General features: G+C 40.0%; 1 protein-coding gene and 1 pseudogene across 8 annotated transcripts in view; one reads left to right on the top strand and one right to left on the bottom strand.

Moving 5' to 3' along the window:
• Nucleotides 1-19,657, top strand: part of NR3C2 (nuclear receptor subfamily 3 group C member 2) — a 651,149-nt gene that overhangs the window by 150,953 nt on the left and 480,539 nt on the right. For 6 of the 8 annotated variants that reach the window (XR_012655961.1, XM_032793226.2, XM_032793228.2 and 3 more), the window contains exon 3: nucleotides 1,849-2,000. Coding sequence is in view for 7 of the 8 variants with exons in the window: in XM_032793226.2 (XP_032649117.1) it covers nucleotides 1,849-2,000 (152 nt within the window). In the remaining variant the exon portion in view is untranslated. The remainder of the gene's footprint in view (nucleotides 1-1,848; nucleotides 2,001-19,657) is intronic. The other 2 variants (XM_075066312.1, XM_032793225.2) reach the window with 1 other exon arrangement.
• Nucleotides 10,449-11,095, bottom strand: LOC116832490 (transcription initiation factor IIA subunit 2 pseudogene; annotated as a pseudogene).

Raw genomic sequence — 19,657 nt, 5'->3', positions numbered from 1 at the left:
AATTGGTTGGGAAATGCTTTTTAATTTAAAGTTTTCCTCAAAAAATTAAAACAAAAGTATTTTGGCTGAAAATCAAAATATTTAAATTCTGAAATGCCACCATGGTGCCTCATGGGAATTGTAATTCCAGTGTCTCATGCTCCCATACTACTATATAGGCCAGGCTCCCTGATCAGGTTGTTTGCCATGATGTACCACAGTCTTCCCTGAGGGAAGACAGTGCATCCTGGCATTCACATGTGATGGTGTATCATGGAGGTAAAGTCTGGCTGAGCAGCCCACCACACAGGAGAATGGGACAGCAGCATTCGAAAATCAAAGTATTTTATGTTTCAGCCGAAAACATTTAGTTTTCATGCAGTTTTTGACAAACAATTGAAATATTCTGGTGAAAGCAGAGTTTTTTGCAAAAAGTTTTCGTTTTTCATCGAGAAACAGTTAACAGAATTTTGACCAGCCCTATTCATTATTGAAGCAGACTATGTATCCAACTATAATGCTTTAAAATATTAAGTTATAAATGCAGCTTTAGTTGTGTAGTTTACTCAGAATTTATGAAAATGACCATCCGTTTGCTTTCTCTGCTGTTAGAGAGGTATATATTATATTGAGGACGACAACTTGAGAAAAAATGTAATGATTCTTACTCATTCAGAAACATTTGTCAAGGCTTTCCCCTGTCTTTATAATAAATATTACCATGAATTAAAAATCTGAGTACTTTTGTATTTCACAGTGAAGAACAAATACACACACATTTTTGAGCTTGAGAACATTAGAAAATTTTCACTGTTAATATAAAACTATTCTGCTACTGCAGAATACTATTTTAGCAGATATGTGCAATTTTGAAATAGTATAGCTATTTGGAACTCAGTATAAAACTTTGTGGATACTTTTAAATTTATCCTTTTTACATTAAAGGTAATGAGCACATGAGAATGCCAATTGATTGTGCTTGCCAAGGGAAGTGATGAGATGTTAGGGGGCAAGATTGTGCCTGACCATAGGTATACAGTAGTGGCTGATGGAGTCAGAAGCCTTCCTTATTCTTGATCAACTGCTTCTTTGAGCATAAGAAATGCATTGAACTAGCACTGCCAGTTGCACAAGCTTCCCTAAAAGGGATGAGGAATCTCCAGACCAGCAAGCAGAACTGACTCTTGAAACTCTTGAAGTTGAGGAATGTCTCAAGTTTGCCATCTACTGAGGGTTGTGCATAAATCCCCAATTCAACCCCACACCACCATGTGCCACGTTCTTGAAGTTGAGTTTGAAAGATACTAGTCCATATGTGAAGTTTCTGAACCCTTTGCCTACACCTCCAACATTTCCCCCCCTATTCTGTCAGGCAAAATACTATAGAAAAGTTCTCTATGCTTTTTTGAAATAACATACTTTAGAAGTGTATATGCTATGAGGCTGTTTAATGAAATGTAATATGAACAGAAATATTAACTAACTGTAAACTTCGAGTAATATGGTAAGTCAGAAGAAATAAGAACGGCATAGTGCATTACCTAAACAGTACTGAACACATGTATTTGCTAAATTAAAGATTTATTATTATTTTATTTATTTTAGTCATCTATCAGTAAACAATTGCCCTTTTGGAAGTTTCCTCACTTGAGCATTGATAGGTTTGAGTATTTTAAAATGAGCAACAAAAATATTTCATGTACTAATTAGGGCAACTGTGGTTGTATGCAATCAGGCAGTGCTAGAAAGAGTTTTGGTTCTCTAATTGTTAGATGTTTAGAGCACACCTTGTTATAAATTATTAATTGAACTTTACTTTATTGCCAGTGTTTTTTGAAATATTAATCATTTCATTTTATTTTACGCCAGCTCCTCTCTTAGAAGTGTATCAACTGGATCCTCAAGACCTTCCAAAGTATGTCTCGTGTGTGGAGATGAGGCATCTGGATGTCATTATGGGGTGGTTACCTGTGGCAGTTGCAAAGTTTTCTTCAAAAGAGCAGTGGAAGGTAAATGTTCATGTGGGTGCTTCTTTTATTCACTTTCTGATGTTGTTATATTTTCATGATTAATGCTGCAATGTTGCTAGTCTTAAAAAAAAATGTATTAACTCAGTAGTTATGAAAAATACTGCTTTAGAAAAGTTCTAAGCATTTTCCAAGTAATGTACACTTTAAAGACTTTGCTTTATATCCACCAAATCAGCTTCCCACTCCTCCACCCACAATTGTTTTTTCGGTTAGACATACAGGAAATAGTTTTATTTGGTCACAAATATACCCAAATCTTTCATGATCTGTAAGAGAATTTTGGATAAAGACTGGGAAGTATCTGACTGTGCTTCAGAATTCCATTACTCCCATAACATGTAGCTTCTATACTAAGGTAAGACTTATGCAAATGTGCCTAGGACTCATTAATATATTCCCCCTCCCCTGCAAAAAGAGAGCGGTGACTTGAAGGCCAGTGAATCTTGGTGAAAAAGCTGGGTTGGAGGGTCTCAAATTACTTAGAGGTAAATGGTGAGATTCTACACCTGCATTAAGATTTTCTCTCCAAGACAACATTTTAATTGGTATTTTTAAATATGGTATTTCCATTACCAAGTGGCTGTTTGGGCTGTTATGCTAGTTAATGTACAAATGCTCTTGCCAGGGCAACTCTGAAAGAATTCATGGAGATAACCTTGAGTGCTGCAGGAGCTTGGTTTTGCCTCATATTAATGGGTCTGAGCTCAGAATAAAATAAAACGTTATTTACAAACTCTGTAAATGTAAAATATTTCCAAGTGGCAGATGTTACACTTTCACTAACAAGGACCAAGGTTTGTGTAGGGCTTTTTGTTGACTATTTAGCAAATACAGTAACTCCTCACTTCACGTTGTTGTTATGTTCCTGAAAATGCAACTTTAAGCAAAATGATGTTAAGCTAATCCAATTTCCCCATAAGAATTAATGTAAATGGTGGGGGTTAGGTTCCAGGGAAATGTTTTTCACCGGACAAAAAACTAATATATATGTGTATATATATACACACATACATATATATACACACACACACTCTGTACATTTTAAACATACAGTTTAATACTGTTCACAGCTATGATGGTTGTGAAGCTTGGTTGAGGTGGTGAAGTAAGAGGGTAGAATATTTCCCAGGGAATGTCTTGCTGCTAAAATCAGTGGTTCTCAAACTTTTGTACTGGTGACCCCTTTCATATAGCAAGCCTCTGAATGTGACACCCCTGCCTATAAGTTAAAAATACTTTTTTTAATATATTTAACACCATTGTAAATGCTAGAGGCAAAGCAGGGTTTAGGGTGGAGGCTGACTGCTCGTGACCCCCCCCCCATGTAATAACTTCAGTTTGAGAACCCCTGTGCTAAATGATGAACTAGCACATTGTTGTTAATGTAGCCTCTCACTCTACAAGGCAGCAGGAATGGAGGGGAGAGGAGATAGCATAGCAGACAGAGACAGACATACACCTTGTGTTTGGGGGAGAGAGAAAGATGCAACACTGCCTCTTTAAGTAAGCTGACCCACTCTTAAGTGCATTGTCTTTTTAAGTGGATCAGGAAGTTGAGAGAGCAGCTGCTGCCCCAGGCTCTCTGTCTCCCCATCCTGCTGTACATGGAGTAGCTGAGGTAAGCAGGGTGTAGGAGCAGAAGCGAGGGGGACACCCTGACATTAGCCCCCCCTCCCCCACTTGCCCCTGCACAGCAAACAGGAGTCTCAAGGAGCAGCTCCAAGGCAGAAGGCAGGAGCAGCACATGGCAGTGGCGGGGAGGGACAGCTGCAAGTACTAGCCTGCTGGGCAGCTGCTTAGGGGAGCAGGGAGCTGATAGCAGAGCTGCAAGTCCACCCTGGTTCCAAGTCCCCCACCAGCTAGCTGCAACAGGCTGCTCTTCCTGCAAGCAGTGGACAGAGCAGATGGCTGCCAAACAAGGTCAGAAGGGAGTGTAAGCAGATTGGGACTCACCACCCACAGTGCCTCCTGTTGGTGATTTCGAGAATTAGCTCGATTCCAGTGGAGCACCCCCTCCTGGTGGTGTCCCATCCATTGTTCTGCTCTCTGCTGCTATCGCTGGACCCGTATTGCTCCCTGCTCGGCAGCTTCCTCTTTGAGGCCACTGCCCTCGGGCAGTGTCCCTTAGTCCATCTGGACCCCCTTCCGGGGATCGATGATCAGCAGTCCAACATTCCAGCTACCATATGCAACACACCCCCCAATGTCTAATCCCTCTTGTCAGGGATCGGGCGTAGTCTATAATGGCCGCTCCCTACGGCCAATGGCTGGATGTACTGCAAGGAGGAAGGGGGGGACCCAGGCCCACCCACCCTCTACTCTGGGTCCCGGGCCAGGGACCCTCTGGCGTCAGCCTCACTGTCCTCTTTCTTTCCCCTCCTCTGTCTGTTCCCCTGGGCCGCTTCCCCTGCAGCCCTTGCACCCGCTAGGCCCTTCCCTTCAGGGCCTGCAGCCTGGCGGCTATAGGCTAGAGCCTTCTAGCCTTCCTGAGCCTGCCCAGCGCTACGCTGTCCACGGTGCTAGTCTCCCCCTTGGAGACTGACCTTCCCCTGTCAAAGGCCTGGGACAGACTGACCACTCCTGCTCTGGGCAGCCTTTATATATGGGTGAGCCTGGCCCTGATTGGGTCCCTCCAATCTGGGCCCTGATTGGCTCCCCATAAGCCCTTTTCTGATTGGCTCCTGGGCGGGGCAGGCTCCCTGGCCTGCCACAGACCATCCTCCCAGGGAGTGGGGCAGTCCGCCACATTACAGGGAGCATTGCACAGCTTTAAACTAGCATGTTCCCTAATTGATCAGCAGCGGAACAACAAAACAATGTTAGCCGGGACCACTTTAAGTGAGGAGTTACTGTAAGAAGCTTGTGAGTAAATAGACTGCTCCTCCAGTGATTATGACAAGAGACCTATCCTAAAGAGGAAATGTATTCTCTACAGGGCCCAGCTGGTTTGGGAAAAGAGTAGAGTCTGACCAAAGAGGTATGATATTAATCATATGATTAACTTTTTTTTGTTGTCCTTAGATCAGTTTGTTGATAACAGAATAGCAAAATGGATTTGTACCCATTAAGGGGCAGGAGGGGTAGCTCAGTGGTTTGAGCATTGGCCTGCTAAACTCACGGTTGTGAGTTCAGTCCTTGAGAGGGCCATTGCTGCATCTCCAGGTACCTCCCCAAAGTTCCCATTGGCTGCAGTTTCCCTTTCCTGGGCAATGGGAGCTGTGGGGGCAGTGCCTGGACACAAGGGCACCAGCACAGAGCCCTCTGCTTCCCCCTACCCCTGCCTGGGGGCCACAGGAATGTGGTGCCAGCAGCACCACAGGCTGGGTCTAAACCCCCAAGGAGCCAGATCTGGCCTGCAGGCTGTAGTTTGCCCACCCTAGTCCCTTACCCTCTGGGCTGAGTTTTTAGCAGCTCGTTTTCCTACTGTCTAAATTGGAGGATTCAAGTTTATGGTACAGGATAATTTTTTTTAACTTAAAATCTTAGTAGATGGGCACTCCAGAGGCTAGTTTGGTCCAGGTTTCTATTACTAATATTTAGGTGGCAAGGTTTGCCTCATAGCTCTAATGTATGAAGCACCAACACACTTCCTTAGTTTCCTCCTACATATTCCCTTCCCAGCAAGTGTCTACCCACTTTTAATTTAGTGTAAAATTTCACTAAAATGAATGTTTGAAGTTATTGTATAGCTTTAAGTTTCTAACATCTTGGTGTGCTTATTTGATGGCTTTCCTTTCCCTGCATACAATTCTAAGGAAAGGTGTGGAGGAGTCATTTTAGGAGGTACCAGGGAACTGAGATTTGGTTTTCAAGTCACAGAAACCAAACTTCTGGTGGGGAAACATACCCCTCAATCAGCAATAAATGTAATATTAAAATGCAAGTATAAGTAATTTCGGAATAATTAGCATTCAGAGTTAACTCGGTAGACTGAAATCTTTTTGTCCTACAGGTGAAAGATGAAGGGTAGAAAGTTGATTTTGTTTTAGAGTCACAGAATAAGGGATTGTTATTTTGTAATTAAATAGTACAGACTTTGAGCAATTGTTAAATTTGTTTTGCATAGTTTGGAAATGTAGTTCATTTTGTAAAGATTTTTCCATACCTTCAAAGATATATATGTTTTAAATTTACAGACTTCAATAGGACTACTCAAAAGGCATAAAGTTAAGCACGTATGTTAGTTTCATGAGTATTGGTGATGAAAAATTACATTCACCATTTCATTTCTAAAATAATTATAGGCATTAAAATATGGTATGGTAGTGATAAACACCCTAAATATACTTAAAATAGACACACATTTCCTTAGCACACAACTGTCTTGTTAAGGTAAATGAATGGCTCTTTATGGGTGGATGTATATACAGTGGAAAACACAATGGAGTGTCAGAAAGGAAGCTTGGAAAAGTGTACCAAAAATGTATGTTAATTTAGTATCATCTGAAGAGCTATTCCATTTTTAAAAAGCTCATTTAAAATGCACTTCATGTGACAGATTTGAGACAAACGTACAACAAAAATAAGTGCCTATTTACATACATTAGTTGAGGGTTTTCTTAATTTTACTGAAATATTTTTATTAACTTCTCTGGCTTATATCTATGTGAAGATGTATGCAAGAATTTGCAGTAACACTCTATATAATATATGTATAATATAGAAAATAGGAATTATGATATTAAATATATTAATTATGGAAGTGCCACTCACGGGATCTTAGTTAAAGTTGAGTTTTGCACTTAAAGCAGAGATTCAGGCACTTCATTATGTATGAAGAATACAGCAATCCTCCTCAAAATTATATTACTTAGTCTTTGAGTGAATTTTCTGAGAATTTACAAATAAATTAGCTGATTACTTTGAGTTAAAATTAATATTCAAAAATAATCCTTTAAGATATTTAGAATTCAGTGTTTCCTTCTTTTTCTTAAATGACCTAAACAGGATAATGCAGATGTTTTTAACTCTGCTTGCAGTTAGCACTCTCAGAAATCTTGTACATAGGCTATATTGGAAACCTTTTTTTAGGGTTAATAGATATTTTCCCCCATTATTTTTATATTGAATGTTTCTTCTTCAGCAAGGGATGGCAGATTTCACAAAGGAGAATTACATGTGTAACTATGCTCTCTCAAAATGGCTGGCATCTCCAATTGTTATCAGTAGGACTTACGCCATAGGCTGATCTTCACAAAGATATCTGCTGGCTTCACTCTCACTGTGACAGTGGGAGATGGTGGCCGTTTTCCAAGAGGTCAACTCGTCATGCGTTCCCATGAAAAGAAAGATTCTTATATGCCAGCCTCTGCTTAAGGATAATCCTTTCATTTATGAAAATTAATGGGAAAAATTATCACAAATCCTAAATACTTCTTTGAAAGCTACCTAGTGTACCAGATATATTTAACAAAGATGATAGAAAGGGGCAACTGGGGGTTCGGATGAGATGACAGGAGTAAGAAGGGTGGGGAGAATTAGGGTATACAGGGGAATGAAGGAAGCGAGGTGCAAGAGGCTTGGGGGAATTTGAAAGACAGAAGGGAGAGGGAAACTGGGCTGTATGCTCTAAAAGTTCCCTAATGTGCTTTGATTTACTTAGGTTTCAAAGTAGGTAAGTCAGAGTACACTAGAGAACTTTTAGTAGATGGCAGCAGAGTCCACATGGATATTTAGTCCATGGCAAGCTAGTGCAGGGTTGATTTACACCCCGGCTTGCCAAAAACTTGTGTAGACAGTCCCTGAATGTAAGATCTCAGGATTTTCATTTCCATGCTCCATTTTCTTTTTCGTTTGTCTAAATTCCAGAGAACTGTCCCAAAGTGGAACTATATCAGTTGTTCTCTGTGTCCACTGATGGTGTTACAAGAAGTAATGAGTTTGATCTGCAGCAAGGGAGATTTAGATTATATATTAGGAAGATTTTTCTAACTATAAGGGTAGTCGAGCTTTGGAAAATGCTTCCAAGGGAGGTTGTGCAATTCCCATCACTGGCGGTTTTTAAGAACAGATTGGACAAATACCTGTCTGGGATGGTCTGGGTTTACTTGGGCCTTAGCACAGGGGAGTGAATGGATGACGTCTCAAGGTCCCTTCCAGCCCTACATTTCTATGATTCTTTGATAAGCGAAGGGAACATTCTTGACCCAAGGAAACTGCCTCCAGCATAATTACATGCTTACTTTTCTTAAACTGGCCGCTGGATAGCGTACAGTACTGTACACTCGTTCATAAGCCGAATATTTTTGGTAAAAAAGTGACGCATCAAAGAGCGGGGGTCGGCTTATAAATGGGTCTACACCAGAATTTGATGATTTTAAACTCTGTGGAATCATTGAATTGAATATTTATTTACCTGGAGCGTCTGCAGGCAGGGAGATCCTCAGCTCCCTGTGGCCATGGTTCGGCGTTCCCAGACAGTGGGAGCTGCAGGAAATGGATTGCCACTTCCTGCAGCCCCCATTGGTTGGGAACTGCAAACTGCAGCCACTGGGATTTGAGGGGCTCCATGTCTGTGAATGCCCCAGGTAAACAAAACGTTCAGGCCCGCTAGAGGCTTACCCTAATGGGCCGGGAGCCAAAGTTTGCCAACTCCTGAAATATAGGATCGGCTTATGAAAGAGTCATACCGTTTTTGCTATTTTTACCTAACCATCTTGGAGGAGGTCAGCTTATAAATGAACGGGCTAATGAACAAGTATATACAGTATTTTACGTGCACCTCAGTGAACAGCTGATAAAGATATATCATCTTTGGTATAGGTTTGCATATAAAGCCTCCAAGCCTTCTTCTCAATAGGCTTCCACTGAGGGGAAAAAAATTATCTTTGGTGGCAACTTCTGAAGGTTCTGAACTCCTGAAAGAATTTTGACCATGCAAAACCTGGGGCTTGGGGATTCTCAACTCCAGTTTCTGGATGGTTGTTTATTGCCACATTGTGCATTAGAACACACTGGACCAAAAGATCAAGCTTCCTATCCACAAGCTATTCAAGAGAATTACATATCTGCCTGTGCAATAAACCCAAGGTAATCTTTTTGCCATAAAATGATGCAGAATCATCTTAGCATGCCAGCCTGCCAATTTGCTGGAGGAGAGATGCAGTTCTTCTGGAAGACAGAGGTATTCTGCAGTAATTTAGCATCAGGCCAGATGCATGATATTCATTTGGCAGAATTACTTTATAGTTTCCCTGTCCAGAAAGTCTGCTGCCTTTCCTCTTTTCAGGCTACGTGTAGTATATATTTCAGATTTCGGCAGTTGACCGATTGTCTTGCCATATGCTATTTAAAACATATTTCTCTGAGTTCCATACTTTTGAATAGAAATGAAAGGGAAATGAAGGTGCCTCTGTCATAGTTCTGGGGCTCTCAGTCAGGTTTCAGGCTTTGCCATCACCTCTCTTGGGGAGGGACCAGTCCTCCTATGCTTCATTGTGTTTATCCCAACAGGTCTGACCTTAGCCCTGACTTCGCAGTTTTGCCCTCTCTCACAAAGGCCTGTGAGAATGTGCAGTAGTGACCTACCAGCTTTCACAGAGCACAGTACATTTATTTTAGGACAAAAGCATTACAGAGAGAACATATCATAAGACAAACTGTCTTCCACGTGGGGAATCTGGTAGGTCTCGAAGTCCTTCTAGCAGGGTTTGCCCTCTAGGTTACAATCTCATGTCAGTTTTGGATCATAATGAGAAATGCCACAAGATTGTTCAGGTGGACATTTTATACATTTGTGGACCTTTGTTTTCCCCTTGCTTCCTAAAACAGGTAAAACCAGTAAATGCTCCCACTCCCCGGGGAGTGAAATTTCAAAGTCTGGGTGTCTGCTAGAGCAGTGTGAATACCAAACAAAAAAAAAATCCAGTAATTAAATTTTCATTTAGATCAGAGAGAAAATATTTTTGGTGTTCTTGACAAAGGAAAAACTGAAAAAAAAATCATTCATGTAGAACTAAATGATTTGACTATCAACTCAAAACTACATTTCAAAATGAAATGTCAGCATTTTCTAAACAAAATGTCAATTTGAATTATTGCATTTGAAAATTTTAGTTTTGAAACAAAATGTCATAACTGTTTTGATACTTCCCAAATCTTTTTTTTTTCCAGCCAAAACTATTCGCCGATCTTTTTCAGCTAAATTTTTATTCACTGGGGAAAAAATCGCTCAACTCTAGTATCTTTATAACTGGCTTTGGAAACTTTGCATTAATTCCCCCTCCCCTCCTGCCAATTGTAGATTCCACAAGAAACCCACCTAACAAGCCAGAAATACAAAGATGCATATAATTCATATTGATATAAAAGTCCCATGAATATTCTATATGCTGTAGCATTGGGTACACCTCAGTGTAGTAGTCTTTTAAAATTTCCATGCTTCCTAGTGATGCTTCTGTCACAATGCCTTTCTTTTATTAAAACTAGGAATTCTAGGCTAGAAGAAGGTGAGAAGCATACCAAACAAGCAGAATGAAATGCTAGAAAATTCTTAGACTTTGCTTAGTTAGCAAAACTAAAAAGAGAACTTTGTTATGAGAATAGAAGTTTATTAGAAAGAGATTATTTTGATGAACAAGAGAGTGAAAGTGTTTTGTCACTTAAAAAGCAGTATTTTTGTCCATGCTAAATAAATTGAATTGAAGAGATTCCTTTGTACTATCATTGTGTGATGTTTGCTAGCAAGGATTACTTTTTGTCTGCACTCCCATCTCTAGAATAAATTATATACACAATCCTTTCCTGTACTTCTGCATTTTCCTATTCATTCTACAGTATTGGAGCCAGTATTTTTCCATTACAGGCTGCAGTTTTCATTTTAACAGCTTTCACAGGGTCAGTGACCTTTCTGAATTCAACATTGTTCTATACAAATGTCCATACCTTATCTCGGAATCTGTATGTATTCAGAGGATCTCTGAAATCGAGTCTGCTTCTGACCTATGTGCCAATCTGAATTTACAGCCTTATCACACTGAAATAGTGGTTTAAGGACAAGCTGAGGGGTGGTCTGCTGAGGGCTTGAGAGCTTGTGCAGGCTCACCTGTTCCCAATGTGGTATTTCCATACAGTTGATATGTCACGGTTTACAACTGCAAAATAAAAATGTTACTGATCGTCCCTGGTTTTGAAAGTGCCACTGGATTTCAATTTTTTTATAGGAATAGGAAGGATTCCTCCACCCTTCCTCCCTGGTAGGCACAGTGCTGAGTGGGGTAATGGCTACAGTTGTTTCCTGCCCCTAACTGGCTGCAGTAGCTGAAACCTTAGGAAACTGGGAAAGGGAGCCAGAAATGGCAACAGCTGCACCACAAAAAGAAAAAGAAAAAGGAAAAAAAAGCAAAGTAGGGAAGATTAATTAAAGGCAAGGCACTTTACGGTAGGTCATTTACAAGTTATTGGAGGAAAAAAGTGTTCTGTTGCTGCTATGCATGTGTGTGAACTGCATAGCAAACTGCACAGTGAAACTGAAAGCTTGGGAATAAATGTTAGGTGTACAATACTAATGGAGCAGGCTCATTCTGGTGCTATATTTCAGAAAAAAAATTCTAGCTGATGCAGTCTCTTGGTTTTAAAACTAGCAAGGAGTCAGTGACAGTTTTAGCTGCTTCAGTGCCATAGGGAACCACAAACTGAAGCTGTTAATGACTAGAAAAGTGGAAAAACACTGATGCTTTCACAATAAGCAGATCTAAAAACCTGCTAGTGTTTTAATGAAATTAAAAAAAAAATCTTATGTTGAATTTTTATTTTCAAGACTTCTCAGTGATTTCAGTGCAGGTCGGGTCCTAGTAACCTAGTGCTAAAATGTGCCGTCATTTTCTGTAGCTTTAAATCTTCTCCACTTTAAGACTCCAAATTATAACTCCCATTCTTCTGGCTGACATCTTAGTCTGTTCATGAGTTACTGTTGCATGATTCAAGTCATTCCCTTCCCCATGGCTGAGCATTGCCCTAGAGAGCAACAAACAGGTACCAAGGTAGATATTTAAACATGGGTCTCCTGCATAGCGCTGAAAAACACTACAACTATCCCACAGGATCAGCCCTAATTCGATATTTTTAGTTTTGTGAGTGCTAGTTGTTAGTTTGTTTCAATGTTAAAATTACATTCATAAAAGTATAACCTTCCTCTGTTTGCCCATTTTCTAATTAAGAATGACATTCTGGACCCTGATAGTGAGAATATATATATCTTAAGTATTTATATTGCTCCCATAACCATAGTAACTGAGTGTATCACAGTCTTTAATATATTTATCTTCACAGCACCTCTGTGAGGTAGAGTACCACTATTATTCCCATTTTACAGATGGGAACTGGTGCACAGAGAAACTAAGGCCTAGATCCTCAAAAGTAGTTAGGCACCTAAAGACCCACTGACATTCTCAACACTGCCACTCAGCTGCCAGCTAACTTTTTGAAGAGTTTCTGCCTGTCAGCATTCACAAAGCCAACTAAGTGCTGATGCCCCCTGACAACTAACAAGATGCTTGGATCCCTAGCTGAAGCCAAAGCCCCAAAGTAGGATCTTACCACTGGAGGCTGATCTTATAGGCCTGCTCTGAACATGAGTAAGGCCTGATACCTGTCAGATGCTACAGCAGGAAAGCTGGATGCAGACCACTGATAGGGTGAAGAGCAACACAGCACCTGCAGAAAAGACATCCGAGGACACAAGGAAACATAAGATGATGTGGATTTAAGTCCCAACTCTGAATCAGGCAAAGCAGGGATTTGAACCTGTCTCTCACATCCCAGGTGAATGCCCTAAATACTAGATTATAGGGGTATGCATGTGTGTGCTCTCTCTCTCTCTTCCTCCCTCCCTCCCCCCCCCATCTTGATGTGGAATGGGAAAATCTCACAGGATGGGAAAACCAGGTCTAGTGACCACTTTTTCAGCTGTTAGTGCCTGGGCTACCTGAGCAGCCTACCTGGCTTAGGCATCTACCTCCTGAAGAAGATTCAAAGCTGAACATCCTGAGCAGAGGGGAGGTACCTATCTCTGGCCTATCTCAGGTACCTAACCCCTTTCCTATACATTTCATTCATGGCTAGTTTACACAGCTTCCTGCTCAGCTTGCTGGCTTCTGAGGATCCCTTGCCTAGGCACTTGACTCTCCTCATGCGTTGTATGGGGAGCCACTGTGTCTAACTACCAGGGATGAGGATTCCACTAAGCAGCAGACTGCCAAGGGGTTGGACAGGCACTACAATGCTGAGCAAATCTGGACCTACGCGACTTTCCCAAGGTCACACAGTAAGCCTGAAGTAGAGCAGGGCATTGAGCCCAGGCCTCCTAAATCCTAAGCTAGCATCCTTCCTTTAATAACAGGCAAGTCAAAGCAGTATTTTCTGCTAAACATATGCAAGATCAGAAGTCGCAGCTATTAGTTCAATGTGTGCACATGAATACCTACAACATATTCACCTGAAAAAAACTCCCCATTTTTTCTAACTGCATTACAGTTTGTCAGAAGCAGTAACGTCCATTTTGGAAACAACGAAAGAAAATAATTTAAAATGGACTGCTTAATTTATGCACATAGCATCAACTGAGATAAATTAGCAATGAAGACAGAAGAACTCAAACACATAAAGTTAACATAGCTACTAATACTGGAATGAAAATAACCAGTGGTACAGAAAGAATGGATGAATCAACCAATCTAAATTTGGGATGTGAAACAGTAATGGGGACATTTTCCCAGATCCTACCTCTGGATCATCTTGATGTAAAGTGCTCGGAGCCTGCCTGGAGAAAATGGAGCTAGTGATGGGACAAAAGATACTCTGCGGGGGCGGGGAGGGGGAACTGCAGATGGTCAAGTTTAGAGGGAAGGATTAGGGAAATGTTTATGTGTAGGTTGTATTTGAAAATCCAATTTCCAAGCCAAAATCAAGGGCAAAATTTTGATATATACATTCAGAACATGGTGGGAACTTCACACTTTTACAGACTAATACATGTAACTTGGAAGAGGAAGAAGTGTGGAATTGTATTGCTTAAAATGAAGATCTGTGTCACTCAGCAGTCCAAACATATCTGGCAAAAACCCTGAAAGGGCATCAGACAGTTTATGATTATTTTCTGAATCAAACATATGGACGTCTGGTGAAACTATTAATTCTTCTCCAAAGTGGCTTCTGCATATTCCCGCTTGTAGGACACACTTTTTCCTTAGCCTTCTTTGTGGGTACCACTGAGCTTCCAGAAAAGCAGTCCTTTCTGGGACTGCATGAATACCCTTTCACCCTCCCCTGAGAGCACTGAACATTAGGTGCTCAAGATACAAGCTGAAGTTACTGGTCACTTCAGATTCTTCCTTTCCATGGAGTAGCTGCAGAGTGTCTCTTCTCAAATCTGGAGAGATTTCTCTAGTTGTTAGATCATTGCAATTTTAGATAGCTTTGATAGCTTTTAGGTAAATTAGATAATCTGAGTTTGTTTCTGCACCACTATGGTTTAAACTCACAGACTGAGTTCAGTTTTTATTCTGAGCTCATCCTTGCTGCTGCTTATTATAATCAAGTTTATTACAGTAGTGCCTAGGGAACAACCAAGATCAGAGCCCCATTGTGCTAGGCACTGCACAAACACAGAGTAGTAGACTCATAGATTCATAGACTCTAGGACTGGAAGGGACCTCGAGAGGTCATCGAGTCCAGTCCCCTGCCCTGAAGAGTTTATAATCTAAATAGACAAAGCAGACCAGGGAGAAAGGGATGTAATATCTAAGCAGAGCATCCAATATAATGTCAACAAATGTGATGTTAGTTCCATGATTTTCTGGGGGTAGGGAGTTAGCTTTAATTAGGAGGGGATTAGCTAAATGGAAAGACAAGGAAAGGGGGTGGTGAGCAGGACAGAGCAGGGCAGAAAGGCAGAGGGACAGATGTAGAGTGAGGCTGAGATGAAGAGACTATGAGACAGGAGCTGGGAAGGGACTGAAACACATAAGCAATCAGCATAGAACAGTAATAATATTTTCTACAGTTTTTACTGGATATTTTTTTGTCTGCCAGTCCTTGCTTAACCTGCTTGTGCAGCTGCTCCTATTAATTCAATCCCTGCAGTTAAATTCTTCCTCCTAGCTCACGTGGTGGAGGATGGGGATCATTGCATGGGTCCTAGTGCCCCTAGAGTGCATTGATCTCTCTTCCACAATTCTGAGTCCAGCGGGTGCTGCGGGGGTGGGGTCACTAGCTGGACTCCGTGTTACCCCTCCACTCCACTGCAGTAGTACTTGTTGTGCTGCTTTTGCAGCTGGTCTGCCAGTTTCCATCTGGCACTTCAGTGTCCTTGCAGTTTATTATAGCTTTTCATTTGTTCTCCAGCAGCCCGCAGCATAACAATGTTCTAAGCATATTCCAGAACTGAAGGCAGGGTCCCTGCCGTGAACAGAACAGGTAAAATATACTCATGTTGCTCTTCAAGAGACTCAGTGTCTATTTTTTATAAGCATCGTAACAGACATGAGTTTTCAGGTGTAATCATAATGTGGAAAGAATGGAGGCATTTCACATAACCTTAGGAAAGCTTCGCTTTCATTTTTCTTTTGAGGCATCTCATCATCTTTTTACTCTTCAGACGGGAGAGTCCCAAACGTGCTATTTTTAAAAAAGGGGAAATCATGTGTCTGTAATACTGCTTTTTTGAAGATACTATCTTACAAAATTCTCATTTGCCTGCCTGCCCAATCTCCACACTTAAGTTTCAAAGTTAGAACTTTATTTTATTTTTTACTTTTTTCACGTCAGGTTTGTTTTTATTCTCTTCTGACCCATTTTTGATTTTAGGTTTATCATCTTAAACTTTTCTTTCTGCTCTGTCAAAGGAAGTAACTGAAACGTTCCATAGCGCTATATATGTTCAGGGCACAGCTCCCATTGATTTCAGTTGCAGTTGAGTGCTCAGTGCTTCTGCAGATCAGGCCACAAGGTATCAAGTTGGGTGACCAGAAAATGCAGAATGCACAATTAGTGACCACCTATGAAAAGTTGAAGTAATTTACTTCCATTGCACAGGAAGTCAGTGGCCAAGGCAGGGATGGAATCCAGATATCTATGCAGCATTCAAATGCCTTAACCATGAAACCCTCTCTTCTCTTCCTACAGTTCTAACCCTGCATCTGAGTAAAAGTTTCCTTGATAATCACACACAAAAGAAGAGGAAAGAATATTAGTATGTTCACTCATTAACTACCTATTTCAATTTGTGCAACAAGAGAAAGCTGGATGTCTTACAGACAACAGCCTCCTTCACCCCACAGCACCGATTCATCCCCAGAGTGTAGGCAAAAACAGCCTTAATTCAGGCATTCCCTAACTTTTAAGTGCCCAATTTTGCAACCTTACAATGTTATTTTAATGTTTTTTGTGTGTAATTATTATTTATGATGGTATCGCGGCACACATTTTACTCTACCAACATCCTGCCTAATTAGCTATTTAGGGTTAAACTGTAGCATTTTACCCTGGCTTCCATTGGTGCATAACGACATAGAACCAAGTGAATTTGGGAAGGCACAATCACAGATTCCTGGCATCTCTGGGAATGTGTCCTCCTCTCTCCCCTTTGTGCCCACAATAAATCCCAACATATTTGGTGATTTAGCTATTTTGAATCTCTGGTAACTTGTACTACGTAAATTTAATCTGCAGATTGTTGCAGCATCTGATGTTGATGTGGTTAACTTGCCATTTTGCTGTAGTCCTGTGGTGCTGCTAGTTTCCTGAATACACTGCAGGTGTTGCACATGTGATTTGAGATTCATTTCTGATGCTGCACTGTGAACCACTTCCTTTATCAGGATTTGTGGTGTTACACTGAGTCTGATATAAAACAACTTGCTGTGTCTTGGCCCTCAATGTACAAAGCTCCACTTCAATTACTTACCTTATAATAACATATTTTATAATTATCAAAAGTTGTGCTAAAGTAAAGTTATATGCAAAGGGGCACTGTATTTTTCATGGGATAAATTTTTGTCTGGTGTAGCGAGAATTATAGTTCTCTCTAAATAATTAAAATATTTTCACTTGTTTTAAGGATTTATTGATTTCAGAGATATTTCCTATGTATAAAATGAAGAATCAGCGTAAAAATGGTCAACTGTTTCAAATCAACATAAATATTTTAAGTACATTTAAAACATTATGTTTCTGGATATTTTCATATATATATTTTGACAATGTTGTGGTCAGTTGTGATGTATCAAAATTACTAAATAAGAAGTTATGTAACAATTTTCCATGCCTCTTTTGTTCTTTATGAAAGGGAGATGGAAGCCTACAAAAATATTGAGTGGATGTTGAATGTTTACATTTTATTATATGCAGGATTTTTTGGAGTAAGATACTATTAATCGTGTGTGTATGTGTGTGTGTGTGTGTGTGTGAGAGAGAGAGAGAGTGAGAGAGATGTATCAATGAAACTTCTGTTCAGCATTAGTTTTTCAGATAAGTTTTTTGCTTTTTACTCAATCCCCACCTATCTTAATGAGGTAGAAGGAAATCAAAGGACATATTCAAGGACACAGAATAAGTCAGTTGCCCAGCTGGAACAGAATCCAGAATATCCCTGACTCCTAATCTTTTGCTCTGATTACTAAGCTTCCATTCCCTATTTTATATTGATGGACTTTGCAACACCTTAACTGTAAGCAGAAAAGTAAGCAAGCTGCTCTAGTGGAGTTGACTTATTCTGTCTAAGGCTGAACCAAGAAAGTAGCATAAAAACAATACCGCCACCAGTTTTCCTAGCAGAGACTGTTTGTGAGTTAAGCTCAGCCTTCAACACGAAGTAAACCATAGCTCTCTTGCTGAGTCACAGTGCTAGTTAATATATAAGGTGAAAAAAAAGAAAGACAGAAAGCCATTCTGCATTGACAGTGCCTCTGATCTCTCACAAGTGACTTCCATTTACTTTAGCAAGCTAGTAAGTAAAAAATCAGTCTACATACAGATTTTGTTTAATAGTACAATAGGCGACCAACAGTGAGAACAGGAAATTGTATTGGAATTATTATATTATTCACTGAACTACAGGCACACCATAGTTCGGAAAAGAATAGTTCAGAATTTCAGAAAAGATAAAAGAAATGCCTTATGGAAGGAATATCATGAGAAGGAATTTGGGCAATGTTATATTTTAGAAAGTGGAGGTGTAGGTTAGATGAAAGCCAGAGTGTTAACAAATATCTTGGTGTGTCTGAAAATGAAATGGATTATAAGATGACACTATAGGCCACATTTGCAAAACTGATATTCAGCTGCATAGGTACAACATGCACATAACCAAAATCCTGGGCTTTTGTGCAAACCCTAATTTGCATATAAATATCTATATGAGAGTAAGTCAGGTTAGTGCAAATGCATTTAAGTTGGTGTGCTCCCCATGTGGTGCATGTCATTTTGAAAATTTAAATTAAGGAAATCATCAACAGAGAAGTATCCTCTGTGGTACAGGAACAACCTGATTTCAAAATATAACTCGAAATCCATAAACAAAAATTAATTTAAAATGCTTTTAGAACACAAATTAGGTGGTTTTTGAAACTTTTTTTTACAATTTGTTGAAAAATAGTATTTTTGTAGTTGTTTTGCTAAGTGCTAATCAAATAAAATTGTTGTCATTAGTAAAATACTAGCATTATGATATACAAAATATTTTGAATTTTTAATTTTAATTCTGTTCCTCTGTTTCCAAAAAAAAAATATGTAATTATCATAGGTTCAGTGCACTTGGGTCAAATTTCTACTCTTGCCCCATTTGCTGCTTGTGCTTCATTTTAACTCTAGCTGAAAGCTAGATCCAGAATGCCTTTTACACTCTTTCTTTTTCAGTTCACTTGCATTCATTCCGCTATTACAGCCTAATATTTTCTCTGATAGTTCTATAGCCCATCACCTAGACTATAGCTGTAACTAAGCAGTAGAACTACTGTACAGCTTTTCATTTATAATATACCCAGCTGCTCATTTTAATTCATCTGGGAACTAGCTCATGTAACATTTATAAGGCAGAAGAGAGATGGACTGGATATTTTGTATTTTATAGTTTCAGGTTTTCTATATGTTGTACCATAATTCGCTTGCTTACTTTCTAACAAATAAAAAACCTGAGTTTTTTTGTATAGGGAAAAAAACCTGAGGTTGGAGGTAAACATATGGCAAACAGTTCTTCCAATTGTCAAAACAGATGTTTATTACAGAAATGGGTGATGGATGATATTGAAAACTGTCATGTTACTTTGCTGGAGAGATTAACTGTATGATACTGTGTGGGCACAGATCAAAGGAACTGAGCTGTAACTTTTTTCTAAAGGGAACAATTTGAACTGCAGTTTGTAAGATTCCTTCAAACTTTGTGCTTGCGCAGCCTGATAGTGAAAGTACTGTTTTAAACCTTTATTTTAATAGGCTAGTGTCATAAACAGATAGCTAAGGGGTAATGTCTATTTCACCTGCAAAGGGGTAACCAAACACCTGACCAGAGGACGGACCAATCAGGAAACAAGATTTTTCAAATCTCAAGGGAGGGAACTTCTGGGTGTGTGTCTTTGTCTCTCTGTTGCTCTCAGCTCTGAGAGTGAACTGTCTCTCTCCAAGCTTTCTAATCTTCTGTTTCCAAGTGTAAGTAC

This window comes from Chelonoidis abingdonii, chromosome 5, assembly GCF_003597395.2.
Source record: "Chelonoidis abingdonii isolate Lonesome George chromosome 5, CheloAbing_2.0, whole genome shotgun sequence".
NCBI lineage: Eukaryota > Metazoa > Chordata > Testudines > Testudinidae > Chelonoidis > Chelonoidis abingdonii.
The sequence above is the reverse complement of the archived record's forward strand: the minus strand, read 5'-3'. Positions and strand labels throughout refer to the sequence as shown.